This window comes from Procambarus clarkii, chromosome 27 (genome assembly GCF_040958095.1).
Source record: "Procambarus clarkii isolate CNS0578487 chromosome 27, FALCON_Pclarkii_2.0, whole genome shotgun sequence".
Taxonomy (NCBI): Eukaryota; Metazoa; Arthropoda; class Malacostraca; order Decapoda; family Cambaridae; genus Procambarus; species Procambarus clarkii.
The window spans coordinates 20,741,933-20,762,887 of NC_091176.1; the positions used below are offsets into that span (position 1 = coordinate 20,741,933).

Below are 20,955 nucleotides of genomic sequence, written 5' to 3' on the forward strand. Positions count from 1 at the left end.
ATATTCCTTAACATGTCACAGTGTTGACGAAACGTCAAAGAAATAAGATGGAAGCATTAAGTTATGTAGTATTTCTTCACCTCTTCACATTTACGCAGAACGAACAATATCCAGCAGAAAATGAATAATAGTCACAATGCAGACGTGTTACTTACGCGTGTATTAGAGAAAACCTGATATATATATATATATATATATATATATATATATATATATATATATATATATATATATATATATATATATATATATATATATATATATATATATACATATATATATATATATATATATATATATATATATATATATATATATGTATATATATATATATATATATATATATATATATATATATATATATATATATATATATATATATATATATATATATATAGTGTGTGTGTGTGTGTTCTCGTGTGTGTATCAATATGAAAGATAGCTATATCTGGCTGGACAGTAATTATGATCTGGTTATTATAGGCTGAGAGTAATCTGTTGTCAATCATCGGATTATAGTTATTATCTGCTTAATTTTTTACTAAATAATTCACGCCTCCGTAGGTGATCTAGCACAAGATTAACACTTTTACGCGATTAAAAACAACCATTAGTATGGCAAGTGTACAAATGCTCTAACCTTGTTCACCTTATAAAAAAATATACCATTTCTAATTATTTATAAGTAAAATTTAAATCGTTTTTTATGAAATCAAATATTTTTGTGAACCGTGTAGTTTGAATGAGGCATTAGCGAAAGAGCACGAGACGACGCAGTCATGGGAGCCAACACGCTCTGAGGGTTGAACACAACTCGTGAATCACACACACTTCACCTTAACAGTAAATTTGTTAATATTATTATATACATCTTATTTTTTTCATATTGATAATGTACACTGGTAATTGTCATATCTGCCTTTATTCTTATACTAGGCGGTCATACTAATATTACACACTTTCGACTGATAGTCATATTAGCACTATACACTTTTAAGTATTGTTTAGTAAACTTTTGAACACTTGATTGACCGCACTAGTATATGTACTCGTTAACTATCTTAACCTAATAATTAGTGCACCTAATATATTTTTACTGTAGTTGGAAACCCAGCTCGATATGAATATATATTTATAAAGCAAATTTTGAAATTTTTAAGGAATATTACTGGGATTGTAAAAGGATTACTGACCAACATCAAATTAGAATATACTCAATCCAATGATGATCGTCTCAGGCCGCCCCAATGTTGTGTTGTTAGAGTCACCTATGCGATAAGTGTTTATCCAATTACCAGAGTACTATGTTACCTGAAGCAAGCGTTTAGCATCAAACCGGAGTAATATCTTCCAAGGTAATTTTCATCTCACTGCCACATGACCCGCCCAATACTCACATGCACACACACTACATCCTCTTACTTCTCGATCTTTAATGTTCTTTTTTCCTGGTTCTTTTTCACTCTCCTTGTCTCTTAATATCTTCCATTGCCTGCATCTCAGCGAGCGGACAGACGAGACCACCAGCCCCATAACCTTCGTCATTGAGGACTTAATTAGCAATCGTTTGCGTCTGAGATCGCTCACAGTGCTAATTTGTGAAGCTTAAAGTCAGTCATTTTTAGCTGAACATGTTTGACTTTGTTATTGCCTTTATAATAAGTTTTAAATGTGTGTATTACTCGTAAGACTTGGCATCGGTGAGTGCGCTCTCTCTGTCTCAGGCTTTCTAGGATTTAGGTTTGAATGTGATTCTGTGTTTCCGTTTCTTAAGATAATGTTTGTTTCCCTAAATAAAGTTTTCTCGAAGTTTAAACTGAATTTTGCATGAAGGTCCTAAATGCATGACTTTGTACCCACCACTGCGCACATGTTCTTCCCCATTATGATGAAGCTTCCCAGTGTCTCTTGTTACCCCTCCACGCGATCAGTGTCAACCTCACTGCCTACAGCTCTGTTTATACACTGCAAGTGCATCATGGTGGAATGTTTCTCTTCTCTGTATTGTTGGCATGATATTTAATATGTCAATTCATATTGTTATAACACACTTTATGTAATTTTAATTATATATATATATATATATATATATATATATATATATATATATATATATATATATATATATATATGTCGTACCTAGGAGCCACAACGCACTTCTTGGCCTACTATGCAAGGCCCGATTTGCCTAATAGGCCGAGTGATTTTCTTTATTTTCAATAAATTCTTTCTAATTAGTTTATTTGAATTATTATTATTATATTATATTAGGAACATATATTATTGACTTAGTTTAGGTTAGGTTAAGATAGGTTAGGTTATGTTAGGTAGGGTTGGTTAGGTTCGGTCATATATCAACGTTAGTTTTAACTCAAATTAAAATAAGAATTAACTCATACACAATGAAATAGATAGCTTTATCCAAAAAATTGAAAATTATATAAATTCAGGAAAACTTTGCTTATTTGGCAAATCAGGCCTTGCATAGTAGGCCTAGTAGTGCGTTCTGGCAACTAGGTACAACATATATATATATATATATATATATATATATATATATATATATATATATATATATATATATATATATATATATAAATATATATATATATATATATATATATATATATATATATATATATATATATATATATATATATATATATATATATATATATATATGTCGTACCTAGTAGCCAGAACGCACTTCTCAGCCTACTATACATGGCCCGATTTGCCTAATAAGCCAAGTTTTCATGAATTAATATATTTTCTCTAATTTTTTTCTTATGAAATGATAAAGCTACCCATTTCATTATGTATGAGGTCAATTTTTTTTTATTGGAGTTAAAATTAACGTAGATATATGACCGAACCTAACCAACCCTACCTAACCTAACCTAACCTATCTTTATAAGTTAGGTTAGGTTAGGTAGCCGAAAAACTTAGGTTAGGTTAGGTTAGGTAGGTTAGGTAGTCGAAAAACAATTAATTCATGAAAACTTGGCTTATTAGGCAAATCAGGCCTTGAATAGTAGGCTGAGAAGTGCGTTCTGGCTTCTAGGTACGACATATATATATATATATATATACATATATATATATATATATATATATATATATATATATATATATATATATATATATATATATATATATATATATATATATATATATATATATATATGAATAAAAACTCACACCCCAGAAGTGACTCGAACCCATACTCCCAGGAGCAACGCAACTGGTAACTACAGGGCGCCTTAATCCACTTGACCATCACGGCCGTCAAAAGGAAGTGATAGCCGAGGCTATTTGAGCCATTTCCCCGACGGCAACTCGGATGGTAATCTTGGGCATAGCATTTCACCAAATCACCTCATTCTTTGGGGCACACGTGAGGAACACAAATGCGAACAAGTGTTCGCATATGTGTTCTTGTTCGCATTTGTGTTCCTCACGTGTGCCCCAAAGAATGAGGTGATTTGGTGAAATGCTATGCCCAAGATTACCATCCGAGTTGCCGTCGGGGAAATGGCTCAAATAGCCTCGGCTATCACTTCCTTTTGACGGCCGTGATGGTCAAGTGGATTAAGGCGCCCTGTAGTTACCAGTTGCGTTGCTCCTGGGAGTATGGGTTCGAGTCACTTCTGGGGTGTGAGTTTTCATTCGCATATAGTCCTGGGGACCATTCAGGCTTGTTTGCATATATATATATATATATATATATATATATATATATATATATATATATATATATATATATATATATATATATATATATATATATATATATATATATATATAAGAAAAAGTGCAATAGCGCACTAAGCAATAAATAATAATCTCTTGTTTAGAAAACAAACAAGAAATATCGACTGAATATTTGGGTCCCAAGCTGGGACACTCTTGAACAGTTAGCTGCTATGGTGGCAAGTCAGTAGTTGCCCTGGGAAACGCGGAGGAGCATTAGGTGTAATTACTAATTAATTATTAGTGTAATTACCTTCCTGAACATTATCAGTCACTAAATCTAATAACCATTGTACTGAGGATATATTAAAATTTGGATTATTATTTATTAAAGTACATTTTGTTATTTTTATTTTGAAGCTACAATGTTGAGGATATATTGTACAAGCATTATCCCAAATAATTTAGTAACCTCACGTGCTTGTAGAATGTACAACTTCTGCACTATAGTGCGGAATTTTGCGGTGTTATACTATTCATTAACTAATGAATATATATTATTATATATCATTTTGAACTTCAGCATTGCACAAGAGTGCAGGTCAGATTGATCACCAAATTATATTGGATGTTTCTTGTTTAATTTATACTCAAGATTGTGACTTCAAAATGAAATTAATCGTATCTACTTTCATTAATAATAACCCAGCTTTTAATATTTCCTCAGGATAATGATTACTAGATATGGTGAGTGATTATGTAACAAGAAGGATACAGTCTAATGCTCATTCGTATTCCAGGACACCTGACCTGAGACCGTGTAAACAACTAACGCTGTTTTTGTGTTATTATTCTAAATTTCAAGTGTGTCTTCTATATATATGGTCATTATTTTATATTTTATATATATTCATATATGTATAGACTTGGTTTTCTCTCGTTACACGTTTATTATCCCCATGTCTTATGCTTTCTGTGGTCTGCGCACGCGCTGTCACTCTTCTATTTTAATGAACAATATTATATAAATTAATATTCCAGCTCTATGGAGACTATAGTCCTAGCGTTTTAATTTCACTTATGAAGGAAATATTTTTTAGTGTCAAACTTGGACGACAATAGCTAGAATATATATATATATATATATATATATATATATATATATATATATATATATATATATATATATATATATATATATATATATACTGTATATATATATATATATATATATATATATATATATATATATATATATATATATATATATATATATATATATATATATATATATATATATATATATATATATATATATATATATATATATATATATATATATGCGAACAAGCCTGAATGGTCCCTAGGACTATATGCGACTGAAAACTCATATATATATATATATATATATATATATATATATATATATATATATATATATATATATATATATATATATATATATATAAATTCTTTAAAGTGTTGAACGTTTTACATTGATTTAGAATTATGTTGGAAACACTTAACCAGTATACAATACTGTTGTATCAAACTATATTTTGTTTCTTTAGCAAATAATTTCCATTATATTTCAGTCAAATGTAAAAAGATCGAAGTTTATTTAGCAATAGAGACACACGATGGTGATAATAAGTAGTCCAAAAACGTCTGTGTAGAGGAGTTACTTAAGATAACAAGACTTAGCAGCCAGTATTATCTCCTGAGAGATACATCACCTGTCTTATATCTTGTCTGTACTATTTCGCACGTCTTTATCCGACTCTGGTAACATTGAATGTAATTCATTATCTCTAGCTGCATAAATTATACTTCTCGGTGTTATACAAGTCATTAATTAATGCATACAAATATTTGTATATCTTTTTGTTTAGTATTTTCCATAAAGATAACCGGTCAGTGAGCATTGAAGTATACCCACTGTCAGCTTGCTATTGCCTTGGCTTCACACCATATAATGTGACATTCATTTGTTAATTAAATATCATTAAAAGGACAAGAAATATCACATCTAAAATTTATCTAACGGGTAAAGCCCAAACGCTCCGTCCTCATCTTGCGTCTCGATACAGCAGGGAAAAATGTATAATTCAGACCTCAGTATCTCAGTATGTGTGCTTTATCTGATGCCTTTCTTTTCTCCCTCTCCCCTCCCCCTCCTTACCGCTATCCCTACTCTTTAGATTTGGCCACCAACCAAATCCGCCACAATGCCTACACTAGCAACATCGACTTGGAAGACATTATAGAAGAAGACGAGGAAACACTTGGAGAACATGGTAAGAACTTTTCCTGTTTTGTTCCGGTGGAATCTAATAAAGTGTTGGTATCTTTAATATGAGAGATTTACTCATTACGAATTGCAAAAGATAATGATTCCCCAGAGTTGCAATGGTGATGACGATTGTCTCTTTAAAATATGTGCCTTAGAGACACCTGGCCAACTTTCTTTGGTTAATTTGCTACTTAAAAAACTCACTGAGCGTGAGCACAGATTCGTCTTAAAGATACGTTGCATGAAGAGTGTACGGCTCTACTTGTAATGATCCTATGTATTGATAGCCCAAGTATTTACGTTTTTATTAAAAAATTTATACCATTAGTAATGATATTAAGTTTGCGTGAATTAATATTCATATAATATTTGATGGCTAGTCAGTTTTTTATGATTATGTAAATATCTGTATTGCTGTTCAAAAATTACACAGATACTGTTTTTTTCCTACGTACATTTTATTTCGTGAGTTGAAGTCTAGTAACAAATAAGCCAAGGAAGAAATAATGTCGTCCATCACTCATTTGCCTGAAGCACCTCATAAGAGTCCCGTTATTACTCAAGATCATGCATTCACTGTATTATGCAAATACAAAAATTATTCCCCAATCTCCGAACCTCTCAGTGTCCATTTTGGCTTGATATTTATCTATATATATATATATATATTTGAAGTAACTTGTGGCTAGCAGCCACTCAACTTTTTTCAAAATCATTATTTTACATAGACGCTCCCCTTCGCTAGTCTGTTCTCCCATAGTTCAGCAGGCCTTAGTTTCCCCGCCCCAATTGGACCCTTTCTTTCATAGAGTGCTGCTGGATAAGCTATTCAGAGCCCTGGCTAAATTCTCTTGAAATGCTGGTAACGTTTAAGAATCCGAGCACCTGACATCAAATGTTAACAGTAATGTCAAACGATGCTGAATTTATGCCTCAATACACTGCAATAGTTAATTATTCTCAAAACCTCTGATTATGAGATCAAAATTAGTGATTATTTTGATGCAATAAATGCGACCTTGAGATGAAAAGTTAGCCACTTTCCTTAGTACGAAAGTGAATGTTTACGTTTTTGTGACGAGTAAGAAAGGTATGTTGAATTCCAGGAAAGAGTTATCTGGTACTTTTTGGAAATCATTTAGCGAGAAAATCAGTCACAAAAATTTTACGCAAACATTTAGAAAAAAAATAACCTGCCAAAATGGAAATGAGACGAGTTTAGCTGTATGCTCAGTAACAGCTCATTCCGCAGCGCTGCTAGCAAGCCTTGGCCTAGTACTAGGGAAGCTGCACTTGGTGTGTTGTATCTAGGACCGCCAGATCCTTTTATCACCAAGAGACGATGTGCGTGCCAGTAGAGGACACTTATTATGCTCTTCCTTAAGATGTAGTTTTTAACGTATTTTGAGTTAATTGTAGAGAGAAAGATTCCAATATTTCTTTTGCAGGATTTTAGACATTAGGTTTCTATCAGAGAGACAGAGGAAATCTAATGATTCTGACTTGCGATTAAAGTCTTTAATAATGTCTACTGTATAAGATATTAAAAATAGCTTGAGTGTGTGTGTGTGTGTGTGTGTGTGTGTGTGTGTGTGTGTGTGTGTGTGTGTGTGTGTGTGTGTGTGTGTGTGTGTGTGTGTGTGTGTGTGTGTGTACGCGCGCGTGTGTGTTGTGTGTCGTGTGTATTTGTGTGGGGCTGAAAGTATGAAAGTTAAAATAAGGAAAGCAAATCATGGGAAACAAGAGAGATAAAGAGACGGTGGAAGGAATACGCAAAGAGTTCTTTGTTGTATAGTAGTGTAAGTGTATGAAGAGAGAGAGGATGAGATACGGTGTGACAGCGACAGGGTGAAAATGAGACCAGGAGGAAATTTAAAGACATAGTGACAATGAGACACCGGTGTGACAATGAGACACGGGCGTGACACTCAGACACACAAGTGACAGTGAGACATAAGAGTGAAAGTGAGACATAAGAGTGACAGTGAGACATAAGAATGACAGTAAGACATAAGAGTGACAGTGAGACATAAGAGTGAAAGTGAGACATAAGAGTGAAAGTGAGACATACGAGTGACAGGGAGATATAAGAGTGACAGTGAGACAAAAGAGTGACAGTGAGACATAAGAGTGACAGTGAGACATAAGAGTGACAATGAGACATACGAGTGACAGGGAGATATAAGAGTGACGGTGAGACATAAGAGTGACAGTAAGAAATAAGAGTGACAGTCAGACATAAAGAGTGACAGTCAGACATAAAGAGTGACAGTGAGACATAAGAGTGACAGTGAGACATAAGAGTGACAGTGAGACATAAGAGTGAAAGTGAGACATAAGAGTGACAGTGAGACATAAGAGTGACAGTGAGACATAATAGTGAAAGTGAGACATAAGAGTGACAGTGAGACATAATAGTGAAAGTGAGACATAAAGAGTGACAGTGAGACATAAGAGTGACAGTGAGACATAAGAGTGACAGTGAGACATAAGAGTGAAAGTGAGACATAAGAGTGAAAGTGAGACATAAGAGTGACAGTGAGACATAATAGTGAAAGTGAGACAAGTGAAATTGAAAAATAGGGCTAAATTCAGGAAAGGTAACAAAACAAATTTTTAGTGAAAATAAAGGAAACTGGAGAACATGGTTTGAGGTCAATTGAAAGATGTGAGTAAGTGGCGAAATAAGTGAGACATTATTTTGAAAGTTAATTGACGGAGGAATAAAGCATAGTAGGCATAATGCTTCTGAAAAAAATATTTGATGCTATAGATAATAAATTTATAAAGTAGCTTTCAATGAAAATTATAAACAATAATACTAATTATGTAGAATAATACAATAGAGTTACTAATAAAGTGGAACTTTTCTTGAGGAAATGTGATTGTACACAAAGAAAAACCATCGTCAAACGCAAGAAAACTAAAAAGATATATTTAGCACATTTAAAGCATGTAGATATTCGAAGCAAGTAGTTCACACGCAGACTCTTCATAACCTGCAAAGACCTTCGGCTCTTGGTTTACTTATAATAGACCGCAAGGTTACCTGTACACCCTTTAATTTAATACATAGCATCACACCAGTAGAGCAGTTTTACCAGTTTTCACAACCTGGCGTAGATCCAGTGATGTAGAAACCCTAGATGTTGAGGCAGTTTTGTAGGGTACAATGAATTTTCTCTGGTGATAGAAGGAATTATCGTTATTTTTACCTTTTTTTATCCTTCTTAAAACGTGACTCCCCCCTGATTGTATGACAATCATGCCTTGTTACATCTTACCTAATTTTGCTGTGTGCCTGATATGGAATATGGAATTTTCTAGTAATGTTGTAGCCTAGATGGCAAAGCCGCACAATAGACAGGTCATGGGCAGTCTGTGGGCATTCAATTTTATCTGATTTTAAAACGCATTGTCGATGTAACTAATATTGCATTGCACGATCTTGTTAATCCAATTTTTGCATTACATTTTTTGTAAGTGAGCTAGAGAATGGCCCGGGGTCATGACAAGGGGCCGGGTGTATTGGGCGTAGTGCAGATGCCTGAATAAAACGGTCAAGTGGTGCAGCGCTGCATGGGGCTCATAGCTGGCCGGGTACCGCCCGCTGCGGCCGTGCGGTAGTGTAGCGACCTTTACCCTCCAATACTTCCTTCCGTTACCGCTAGAGCTCATAAAGACATTGCCAGCCAACTGCTCCTACTACAGCTGCCAAATCAGTAACTTGCTCCTACCGTTACGGCTGCTGCTCCTGCTGTTACCGCTGTCGCTACTGCTGCCACTCTGCCTGCTGCCCCGCTTACCATGCATGGAGCTAGCCTAGTGACACAGCCCTTCTCTTAACTAGACCTCTTCTTCTCGGTGCTAGTCCCACCGCCGGTCCAGCTCACCCTCGAACGACAGCTAAACAAGAGCATCGTCATCGGATGGAACCCCCCGCCAGATGCACCACAGGGATCCATCGAGTCCTACCATGTGTACGTCAATGGCCTCTTGAAGACCACTGTCCGGGCGACTGAGAGGACCAGAGCGCTCGTCGAAGGCGTCGACTCGACTAAGGTAAGTGAAGTTCACTCTTGAGTCTACTTACGCAGAGGAGCACACATGTAGTCAGTGTGTCACAATAACGTGGCACAAAATTAGACACCCAACTCACACATCAGAAAATAAAGAAATACCGACGTTTCGGGTCGTCCTCGACCCTTATCATGTCGTGTAAACTTGATAATGGTGCAGACAAAACGACAGACAGAAAAACATATAAAGACAGAATTCACACAGATTGAGACAGACACGAAGAGAGAGACTGATACACAGAGACGAATGCATGCACGCACGCACGCACGCTCGCACGAGCGCACGCACACACTCAAGCACACACACACACACACACACACACACACACACACACACACACACACACACACACACACACACACACACACACCTGTTGATTGACGGTTTCACCTGTTGATTGACGGTTGAGAGGCGGGACCAAAGAGCCAGAGCTCAACCCCCGCAAACACAACTAGGTGAGCACAACTAGGTGAACATACACACACACACACACACACACACACACACACACACACACACACACACACACACACACACATACACACACACACACACACACACACACACACACACACACACACACACACACACACACACACACACACACACACACACACACACACACACACACACACACACACACACACACACACACACACATTTACACATATACAGATATCAGCGGCATACACCACGTTAGCCGACATAAGAACGGCATTCAGAAACTTGTGTAAGGAATCATTCAGAACTTTGTATACCACATATATCAGACCAATCCTGGAGAATGCAGCTCCAGCATGGAGTCCGTATCTAGTCAAGCATAAGACTAAACTGGAGAAGGTTCAAAGGTTTGCCAGCAGACTAATACCCGAGCTGAGAGGTATGAGCTACGAAGAGAGACTACGGGAGTTGAAAGTCACGTCGCTGGAAGACAGAAGAGTTAGGGGGGACATGATCACCACATACAAAATTCTCAAAGGAATTGATAGGGTAGATAAGGACATGCTATTTAATCCAAGGGGCAAACGCACTAGGGGACACAGGTGGAAATTGAGTGCCCAAATGAGCCTACCTTGAGGTAACCTTGAGGTGATTCCGGGGCTCAGCGACCCCACGGCCCGGTCGTCGACCAGGCCTCCTCGTTGCTTTACTGGTCAACCAAGCTGTTGGACGCGGCTGCTCGCAGCCAGACGTATGAGTCACAGCCTGGTTGATCAGGTATCCTTTGGAGATGTTTGTCAAGTTCTCTCTTGAACACTGTGAGGGGTCGGCCAGTTATGCCCCTTATGTGTAGCGGAAGCGTGCTTCGCTTCTAGCCACAGAGATATTAGAAAAAACTTTTTTTGTGTCAGAGTGGTTAACAAATAGAATACCTTAGGCAGTGATGTGGTGGAGGCTGACTTCATACACAGTTTCAAGTGTAGATATGCTAGAGCCCAGTAGGCTCAGGATCCTGTACACCAGTTGATTGACAGTTGAGCAAAGAACCAAACTTCAGCCCCCGCAAGCACAAAAAGGTGAGTACAAATAGTTGAGTACACACTCAGTCATTCACACACACTTTAGAAACTTGAGTCAGGAATCATTCAGTACTTTTTATACCTCTTTTATCAGACTAATTCTGGAGTTTGCAGCTCCAACGTAGAGTCCATATCTAGCAAATACGAAACAAAGTTGAAAAAGATATGCCACCAGGCAAGTCCCAGAGCTAAGGGGTATGAGCTACGAGGAAGGACTACCGGAACTAAACCTCACGACACTAGAAGACAGAAAAGTTAGGGAAGACATGATCACCATCTATAAAATTCTCAGAGGAATTGACATGTTAGATAAAGACCAACTATTTATCACGGGTTGTACGCGAACAAGAGGACACAGGTAGAAACGTAGTGCCCAAATGAGCCACAAGGACGTTAGAAAGAAATTTTTCAACAGGAGGGTAGTTAATAAATGAATGCATTTCGCAGTGATGTGATGGAGGCAGACTCCATACACAGTTTCAACTGTAGATATGATAGAGCCCAATAGGCTCAGGAACCTATTAAACTAGGTTAGGTTAGGTAGGTTAGGTTAGGTAAGTTAAGTAGGTAAATTAAGTAGGTTAGGGAGGTTAGGTTAGGGAGGTTAGGATAGGGAGGTTAGGTAGGTTAGGTTTGATCAAATTTTTCTCCTAATTTTGACACAAATGACATCAAATTGGAATCTTATATAATGCCTGAATACACAATTGCTTCTGCATGTTTCCGTAATGTCTGTGTGACTAGAATGTGCCAACAAATTATGGGTATAATGAGCCTTTTGAAGTAGGAACAAGAATGTGATTGATCTGAAGTGACACAGAGGATGAAGTGTTGCCTCCAGTAAGAGAGGCTCCATTATAGTTAGCATCGAAGACTCGCCAAAGGAAAAGGCTCCACGCCATTTGTGTTATTAGAAATAATCCAAAGAGTTAGGTCAATAATTTGGCATAAATCTCACCACTACTTCTTTTGTATTTTTTCACTTGCTTACATTGATTAAAAATAAATTCGCCTTTGCTTATTTCACTACTTTATTTAGAAAGTGCATTTAGGGAAGTACATATACACTTCACATATTCAGGCTCAACCATACCAGGCCAAAGTCCGACCCTCAGCCCGAGACTGACTACAAATGGCAGACAGAGCCACCCGTTTCCATGACAACCGTAAAGATCCTCTCATGGAACCTTAACCTTTAATACCATAGTCACTAGAGGACACATTTTCCTGTTATTCGTTGGTAATTGTTGTCCAATCTTATCATTCAACACTGCGATTTCATGATGCTATTTTAGTCCTGCGTGTCTATTATTGCGTAATTTTCTCGTGAATTTAATTTACGCACGTAGACAGGTATGCAAACACACACACACACACACAAACACACACAGACACACACACACACACACACACACACACACACACACACACACACACACACACACACACACACACACACACACACACACACACACACACACACACACAATGCAACTACACAACGCAAACACGCACCCAAGCACGCATTCAGGTATTGATAACATTGGGCCATAACATTGGGCCATAACATTGGGCCATACAGTGGCTTGGGTCTGGAACAAGCTGCTGTGCGCTTGACCAGGCCACATGTGTGTGTGTGAATTATGTACAAATGAGTCTTGCAGAAAATCTGACCACTATGTGCTAGATGGTATTAGTAGATACGTTTAACAGCTAAGACTAAGCCATGTATAATGATATGCAAAACAGTGCAGTGCCCAAGACATGCATGACTGTCTTGGGCTCCTTATATCTTAGGTATCTTGTATCTTTTCGTGAAAACTTTAGGTATATTATCATTGCTATATATATATATATATATATATATATATATATATATATATATATATATATATATATATATATATATATATATATATATATATATATATATATATATATGTCGTACCTAGTAGCCAGAACGCACTTTTCAGCCTACTATGCAAGGCCTGATTTGCCTAATAAGCCAAGTTTTCATGAAATAATGTTTTTTCGACTACCTAACCTACCTAATCTAACCTAACCTACCTTTTTCGGCTACCTAACCCAACCTAACATATAAAGATAGGTTAGGTTAGGTTAGGTAGGGTTGGTTAGGTTCGGTCATATATCTACGTTAATTTTAACTACAATAAAACAAAATTGACCTCATACATAATGAAATGGGTAGCTTTATCATTTCATAAGAAAAAAATTTGTGAAAATATATTAATTCAGGAAAACTTGGCTTATTAGGCAAATCGGGCCTAGCATAGTAGGCTGATAAATGCGTTCTGGCTACTAGGTACGACATATATATATATATATATATATATATATATATATATATATGGGAGGTATAACTGTTATATTTTTCTTATCACAAAATCTGTATTGGTGTTCAGAAATAATTAGTAAATATCTGGTAACGTTAAATTTGCTTTTATCAGTCGTAACAAAGAAGTAAATGTACATATGGTATAAGATTTTTGTACAGTCGTGTGGTCTAGTGGTGAAGGTACCAGGTATGCCAAGGTGCATAGTGTTCCTGTCTGTCTGGGTTCGAATCCTTCTGGGGGGGGGGGTGGAATTTTCAGTTGCATATTGTCTTGGGAACCATTCAAGCTTGTTCCCTTTTGTGTTGCTCACGTGGCCCCACAAAGTGAGGTGATTTGATGAAATATCTTTGCCCAAGTTGACCACCGAGCACTGTTGGATCTTGGATTCCTCTACTCGCATCCTTCCAACACACTTTTCTCCACAGCTTCATCGCATCAGCGTCCGTTCCGTGACGCCGAACCGTCGGACGTCGCGGGATGCTGCCTGCACGATGGTAATCGGGAAGGATGCGCCGCTGGGTCCGACCAGCGTCAAAGCCACCTCCATCACGTCCACCTCCGCCGTCATCTCCTGGCTACCCTCTAATTCTAACTTCCAGCATACTGTCTGCGTCAACAACGTCGAGGTCCGCACCGTCAAGCCAGGAGTGTACCGTCACACCATCACAGGTACGTGTCAAGTGGTCTCCAGTAGAACTCACATAAACAATTTAAATTTCCTAAACTTTGTGACGTTACGTTGTGACGTCACTTGCTGGGTGCTTGATGAGTAATTCTACATATTACCTAAGTAGTGTATTGGCCAAAGTGCAGGCAGGCCAGTCGTAATATGCTGGTTGTAGCATCAATTAGGGCCTCCAGACCCTCCCAGTACATTCAACAGAGTTCTGGGTTGAACAGATTTTGTCCTATCGTGGCCGAGTTGGTTAGAGAAAGCGTCTGGGAATCACTAGAACGCTGGTTCGACTCACCTCATTGACCCAAAGGTTTGTGAACGAGCAGAATGTTGATGATGAACGTAGGAAATAGGTCTTCGATCACCAATCTGTGAACGTAATTACATTTAAACGTGAAATGCTCAAAATTTGAACAGTGTAGATGATTTGTAGACCTGCCAGGCTTCTGAAGAACAATCATTACCAGAGGAAACCACTACGACGGTATGGCTCTATAGCAGTTTTTGATAAAGGTGAGTGTCAAAAAATATTTTTACATTCATAAGTTGGATAAACAGACGTACAGACAGATGTAAAGAGAGACGTATGTGTTGCAGAGCTTGCAATTTATATATATATATATATATATATATATATATATATATATATATATATATATATATATATATATATATATATATATATATATAATATTCTGGCTGTAGCTTACTGTGTATGAACAAAATATGGACTTGTATAAGAAATGTACATTTTATACTAATGGAATTCTATAATGCATTAAAACCACTGTAAGAGCCTAACTATTATCCTAACATCCTAGGCATAAATAAGCAATCCTAGGCCTAACAAACGTAATCCTAATCCAAATTTACTACATGTATTTACTAGTAAGAGGAAAAGTTATGTTTTTCTGTTGGCTTCTAATTTTTTTTTTTGTCTCTCAACAGATATTAATTGTACTAAGCCTGGATTTATTTATTGGTACGAAAGTCCATATTTTGTACATTTCATCCACAGTCGTTGTATGTACAGTCATACTTGGATGACAGGATGCTGCTATGTCTAGAGTTCTCCTGGAAATAACACCACTTTTCTTCTCTCCCGTACTTTCCAACCTCCTGATATCGCGATCAACACTACACTGCCCGCAATAACACCCTCGACAACCAATTACCATCATCTCCGGCTGCCACCTGCCAACACCCTCGGCCACCACCTGCAGGCTTGTCCCCTAACACCACCTACCGTGTGACTATACGTGCCAAAAACCTACGAGCACCGCAGTTCGACGAGAAAGCCACTAGGAACCAAGACAGACTCTCCACCACTATAGAGTTCCGCACACTGCCTAAGGGTGAGTAACTCTCCACAGAGTCCATAGCTATCATGTTTTCTGCAAAATATTGTTGGAGAGAACTCAGAGATTGTGGTTTGGTGAGACGGCAGTCATTCCCCTCCTTTCCCTTTCACAGGCATTTGCTTAGCAACAAAATTATGATATTTTGATGTTGCTCGTTTTCTCACTTGTGAATAGCACTCATGTATCAAGAAGGCTGTTTCGTTATATGTGGCGGATTATGCTTATATCATTAATATAGTAATAGTGATTACTATATTTATACTATATGTTAACGTGATTACCCCTTTGAAGGAGTTTACTCATATACCACATAATAACAAATTTTGTTATCATATATTTTCATTATACCGTCATCTTCGTTGAATACGGTGCTTTGTACTTTCAATGAAGATTTGCTACACAATGAACGTACTTCGATCATTGTGTAGCTATCGATGAAGGATATCGACACTGTCGATTATGGATAGTTTCAAAGTTCCATTTCACGTAATTTTTGAATGTTTCAAATCTGCATCATCTTATCGACATTAAATACAGCTCTATCAATATGCTTTTTATTTTCTCTATTTATGGGCAGTTGAACAAGTCATCGTCAGTTGTTGAGCCGACCACTTTAACACATAATATTTTATCAATATATTGAATTACAAGACTTTTGACCATTGGGATTATTAATCAGATTTTAAATTTAGATTATACGTACGAGAGAGGGATAGCTTCATTATCTTTATTTTTTTAGTTTAAAGGGTACAAGGCATTGTGCAATAGCAGAAAGTTGGCAATATTGGAGATATAAGTGCATGCTTTTAATTAAAAGGTAAACTTGGTTTCCGACGTAATAAACTTGCTCAGTCGGCCCATATGGGGCTTCTGGTACCAAAGGATAATTGATGTTCAAACTCTGCTTTGAAGATGTGTTTGAACTGTAGTTACAATGACCTGCCAAGTTAATCCTGCTGGTAATTTTGTATATGAAGCGTATATTATTATTGCGCAAAACTAGTTGATGGCCTCCTGCATGATTGATTAGTTAATGAAAAAATACTTGTAACCGGTCAGTGTTTGGAAATTTGCTTTGACTTTACTTTTTGAATCAATGGAAGAGCTGGCAAGAGGCCGTAACATTATTCAATTCGCGTATTTGAGCTTTAAGTTTGTTACCACTGTTGTCAGCTGAAACAGTGCTAAGAATCTGCAAATATTACTGTAGCTTAAGGCCCAAACATTCGGAAGTTAGACATATATTATGCACGTTCGACCGTGTTCATTCGTGCTCTGGGTAGATTTGTATATGAAAATCGACGATAAAACGCAGTTATTTAATCTTCGTTTCGGCCACAGAAACTTAACACAAGAGCCAAATTATATATCATTTGAAGACTTCAGATACGTCCATTGCACCGCTGTGGGCAAGTGAGGAAGATTTAATGGTTTCCCAACTCGCATATAAAACAATAAATAAATATCTAACGCCTCATGTTTCCACATCTCCAACTCCAAGTTTAGTTGTCTCAGACTTGCCAACAATTTTTTTTATTACTCTGCACACGTGTTATTTTTGTTGGATTATGTGCAATATCTCAATTACCACCGATACTATTCTAACCAATGTATTACACAAAAAAGATGCTGCTCCTTACGTTGGTAAGTATGATCACTCCGGTGTCTAGGCGTCTCTCATGAGCGCCTTTTGCCTCCTCTTTACGATGCTTGCCTCTTCACACACACGCACTGTTGATGCCCCGACGTGACCTCACCAGTGTCTCAACTTGAAGAACCTTCTTTTCCATCCATTCCCTTACCTTCTCTATACTCTCTCTTTCCCTCCTCTCACCAGCTACAGAAAATGAGTAGCAAGTTTGATAATTAAAGGCGTTAGTTCAGCTTTTGACTGAACCATAATTAGCATATCCTGTCTCTGGATTAGTTAAATTATATTAAAACTTATTCCATTATTCGTGGAACAACTGGTCATCTCCTAGCTGGTAAATATTGTCATAATTTTTGTACACAAAATCTATGGTATATATATATATATATATATATATATATATATTTTGCGGTGTGTTTCATATAACACTTAATCAAACTAAACTAGTTTTCGATAATTAGTAAGCAGTGGAAACAATCAACTTTGCTTGTAATAAGATCGAAATCAACAAACACTTTCAAATGAAATCTTGCCGAATAATTATTTCAACTGTTTAGTTTTCTTTTCTTCTTAAGAGATTTTCAATTCTAGTTTTTCTCCATTACATAAATACATTTGAGTACATAGGGTACCATTAGTTTTGTTCACTGTGACGTCACGACAGCGGCTCTAAACACGTCTTGACAGCTTTATCCAAGCTCCTCTTAAACAACGCATGAGGTGGCTCGCTCACTCATTATTATAAGAGTATGACGCATTTACTGCTTGCTAATGAACTGTTGCTTTTAGCTATGGCTTCTCTTACTGCTGAAATCTTGCGGGATTTGTTTCCATTAAAATTATTTCATTTATAACGTTTCCCAATACTTTGAGGTGAAATGTTTACAATGGTTGATGGCTTGGTTGGGATAGTGAGATTAATCAGATATTAGGGAAATAGTTTTTTAGCTGTATTTGACATAATGATGAATGTGAACAGCTGTAAGTTTTGCATTGAAAACTATATTTTTCTGTGTCATGATTTCCAAAGCAGAGACATATGGCATACAACTGGGAACATAAATTTGTCAAAATTTACGAAATTTTCCCGAGTGATGAACGTGGGTTTCAGCAGTGATCAAGGAAGATTAATAGTAAGAGTTGTGGTTGCTTTGATCTAGATCTAGTGCTGGGCATAACGCATATCAACCTATAAAAGGTTATTATGACAACTACAACAGCTTACTGACCAACCAGAAAGAATACTTTAATGCTGAACATAGTCCAGTACAAAAGTATACTCTCAGTGTACATACACCCAGAAACGGGTGCATCTCTTGGTATATATATATATCGCGAGTGTTGGTGTATACAAAACAAGAATCTATTTTGATGGAAACTGCAGACTTTCAGGTGCAAATAATAAAAGATAATAGCTATCGTGACGGTAATAAAAGAACGCGTTAAATGTAATATATATGTATGTTTGAACAATATGCTGGAAGGTATGGGTTATGAGTCAATATGTCCAAAGCTCACATGTTAAATTCTTTGACTCTTCTTTGAAAAGCAATTTGTAATCTATCAAAGAGACAAAAAATAATGACAAGATTTAGTGTGTTGAATAAACACTATATGTTTAGGAGTACGATTAGGGAAGGGAACTATCAGGAGAAATTGCCAAGCCATTACGACTATATAGCAATGAGAACTAGAATTAATTTTCCTCAAAAGCAATCTGAGACTTGAATAAAGGTTCCACAGAAGCAACTTATAAATATATAAATATTTTAAATTTGTTTAATTCAAAACCTGCAAGAACCGATACAAAGTGTAGCGGTAAGAGGATGCCAAGTAAGTTGTAGGGATGTGTAAGATGGTGACCCACTCCCTTTCTGTGTTCCATGCTCCGCCAAGGTTGGAGAGGTAAATATACCAGCCCCCACATATTGTCCTCCCACCCCAACAGTGTACCTAACCCCACTGCCATCCCCTTCACGATGTGTTCTCCCTCCTACTCTTTCCCAACACGATATATACCAGCACATAGCTCTCCCACCCCAATCATTCAGTGTTCAAATACCTGACAAGTTCCCAAATATGGTGTTTCCTGCTCCTCGACCATCTCCTTCCCCACCAGCGCATTAGTCGTCCTCTCACGCGGTCCCACCTCGTCTCCATATGTGTGCCTGTCCCCAGCGTATAGTCGTCGACTACAAGCATCAATAGTCCCACTTGTATTAGAGACGCGAGCCTCCTTTGAGATCATTGACTGCTTTAATACATCAGTTCACAAGTATATTATCAAAATATATTTCGTCCATGATGATTGAAGGGCAGCGAGCGTCCTTAAGGGTGTGTGGAGGCGTAAGCTCAGCAGGTGGACACCAGGGGTGTCTGGTTGATGACCACTGTAGGACCCGTCACAGGGTGGATACCAAGGGTGTCCGGTTGATGACCACTGTAGGACCCGTCACAGGGTGGACACCAAGGATGTCCGGTTGATGACCACTGTAGGACCCGTCACAGGGTGGACACCAAGGATGTCCGGTTGATGACCACTGTAGGACCCGTCACAGGGTGGACACCAAGGATGTCCGGTTAATGACCACTGTAGGACCCGTCACAGGGTGTACACCACGGGTGTCCGGTTGATGACCACTGTAGGACCCGTCACCTGCTCCGGACAGTGTCAACCAGTATAACAAAGTACTGGCATTTTTCTCCGTAATGAGACAATCTCCATTTTCTTCGGGATTTATACTACATTACGCTACTATGAGTTGTGTGCGTTCAAACAGTAATCACACTAACGGGACTGCATCAGTGAGAAACTGTATCACGACTCCTTCGGATTTAACAGTTGTGTGTGTAGTAATGAAGTAGTTAAACGAAGTCCCCTGATAGTCCCCTGTGTCGGTGATAGCCCCCTGTGTCGGTGATAGCCCCCTGTGTCGGTGATAGTCCCCTGTGTCGGTGATAGCCCCCTGTGTCGGTGATAGCCCCCTGTGTCGGTGATAGTCCCCTGTGTCGGTGATAGCCCCCGGTGTCGGTGATAGCCCCCTGTGTTGGTGATAGCCCCCTGTGTCGGTGATAGCCCCCTGTGTCGGTGATAGCCCATTGTGTCGGTGATAGTCCACTGTGTCGGTGATAGTCCCCCTTTGTCGGTGATAGCCCCCTGTGTTGGTGATAGCCCCCGGTGTCGGTGATAGCCCCCTGTGTCGGTGATAGCCCCCTGTGTCGGTGATAGTCCCCTGTGTCGGTGATAGCCCCCGGTGTCGGTGATAGCCCCCTGTGTTGGTGATAGCCCCCTGTGTCGGTGATAGCCCCCTGTGTCGGTGATAG

The 20,955-nt window shown here is 37.9% G+C and overlaps 1 protein-coding gene across 15 annotated transcripts in view; it reads left to right on the forward strand.

The window, feature by feature from the left end:
• The window catches only part of LOC123762528 (peripheral-type benzodiazepine receptor-associated protein 1), a 289,954-nt gene that overhangs the window by 255,921 nt on the left and 13,078 nt on the right, over nucleotides 1–20,955 (forward strand). For 12 of the 15 annotated variants that reach the window (XM_069332422.1, XM_069332412.1, XM_069332425.1 and 9 more), the window contains 5 exons: nucleotides 5,895–5,990; nucleotides 9,837–10,048; nucleotides 14,369–14,612; nucleotides 15,843–15,974; nucleotides 17,607–17,624. In XM_069332422.1, the coding sequence (XP_069188523.1) occupies nucleotides 5,895–5,990; nucleotides 9,837–10,048; nucleotides 14,369–14,612; nucleotides 15,843–15,974; nucleotides 17,607–17,624 (702 nt within the window). The remainder of the gene's footprint in view (nucleotides 1–5,894; nucleotides 5,991–9,836; nucleotides 10,049–14,368; nucleotides 14,613–15,842; nucleotides 15,975–17,606; nucleotides 17,625–20,955) is intronic. The other 3 variants (XM_069332417.1, XM_069332426.1, XM_069332416.1) reach the window with 2 other exon arrangements.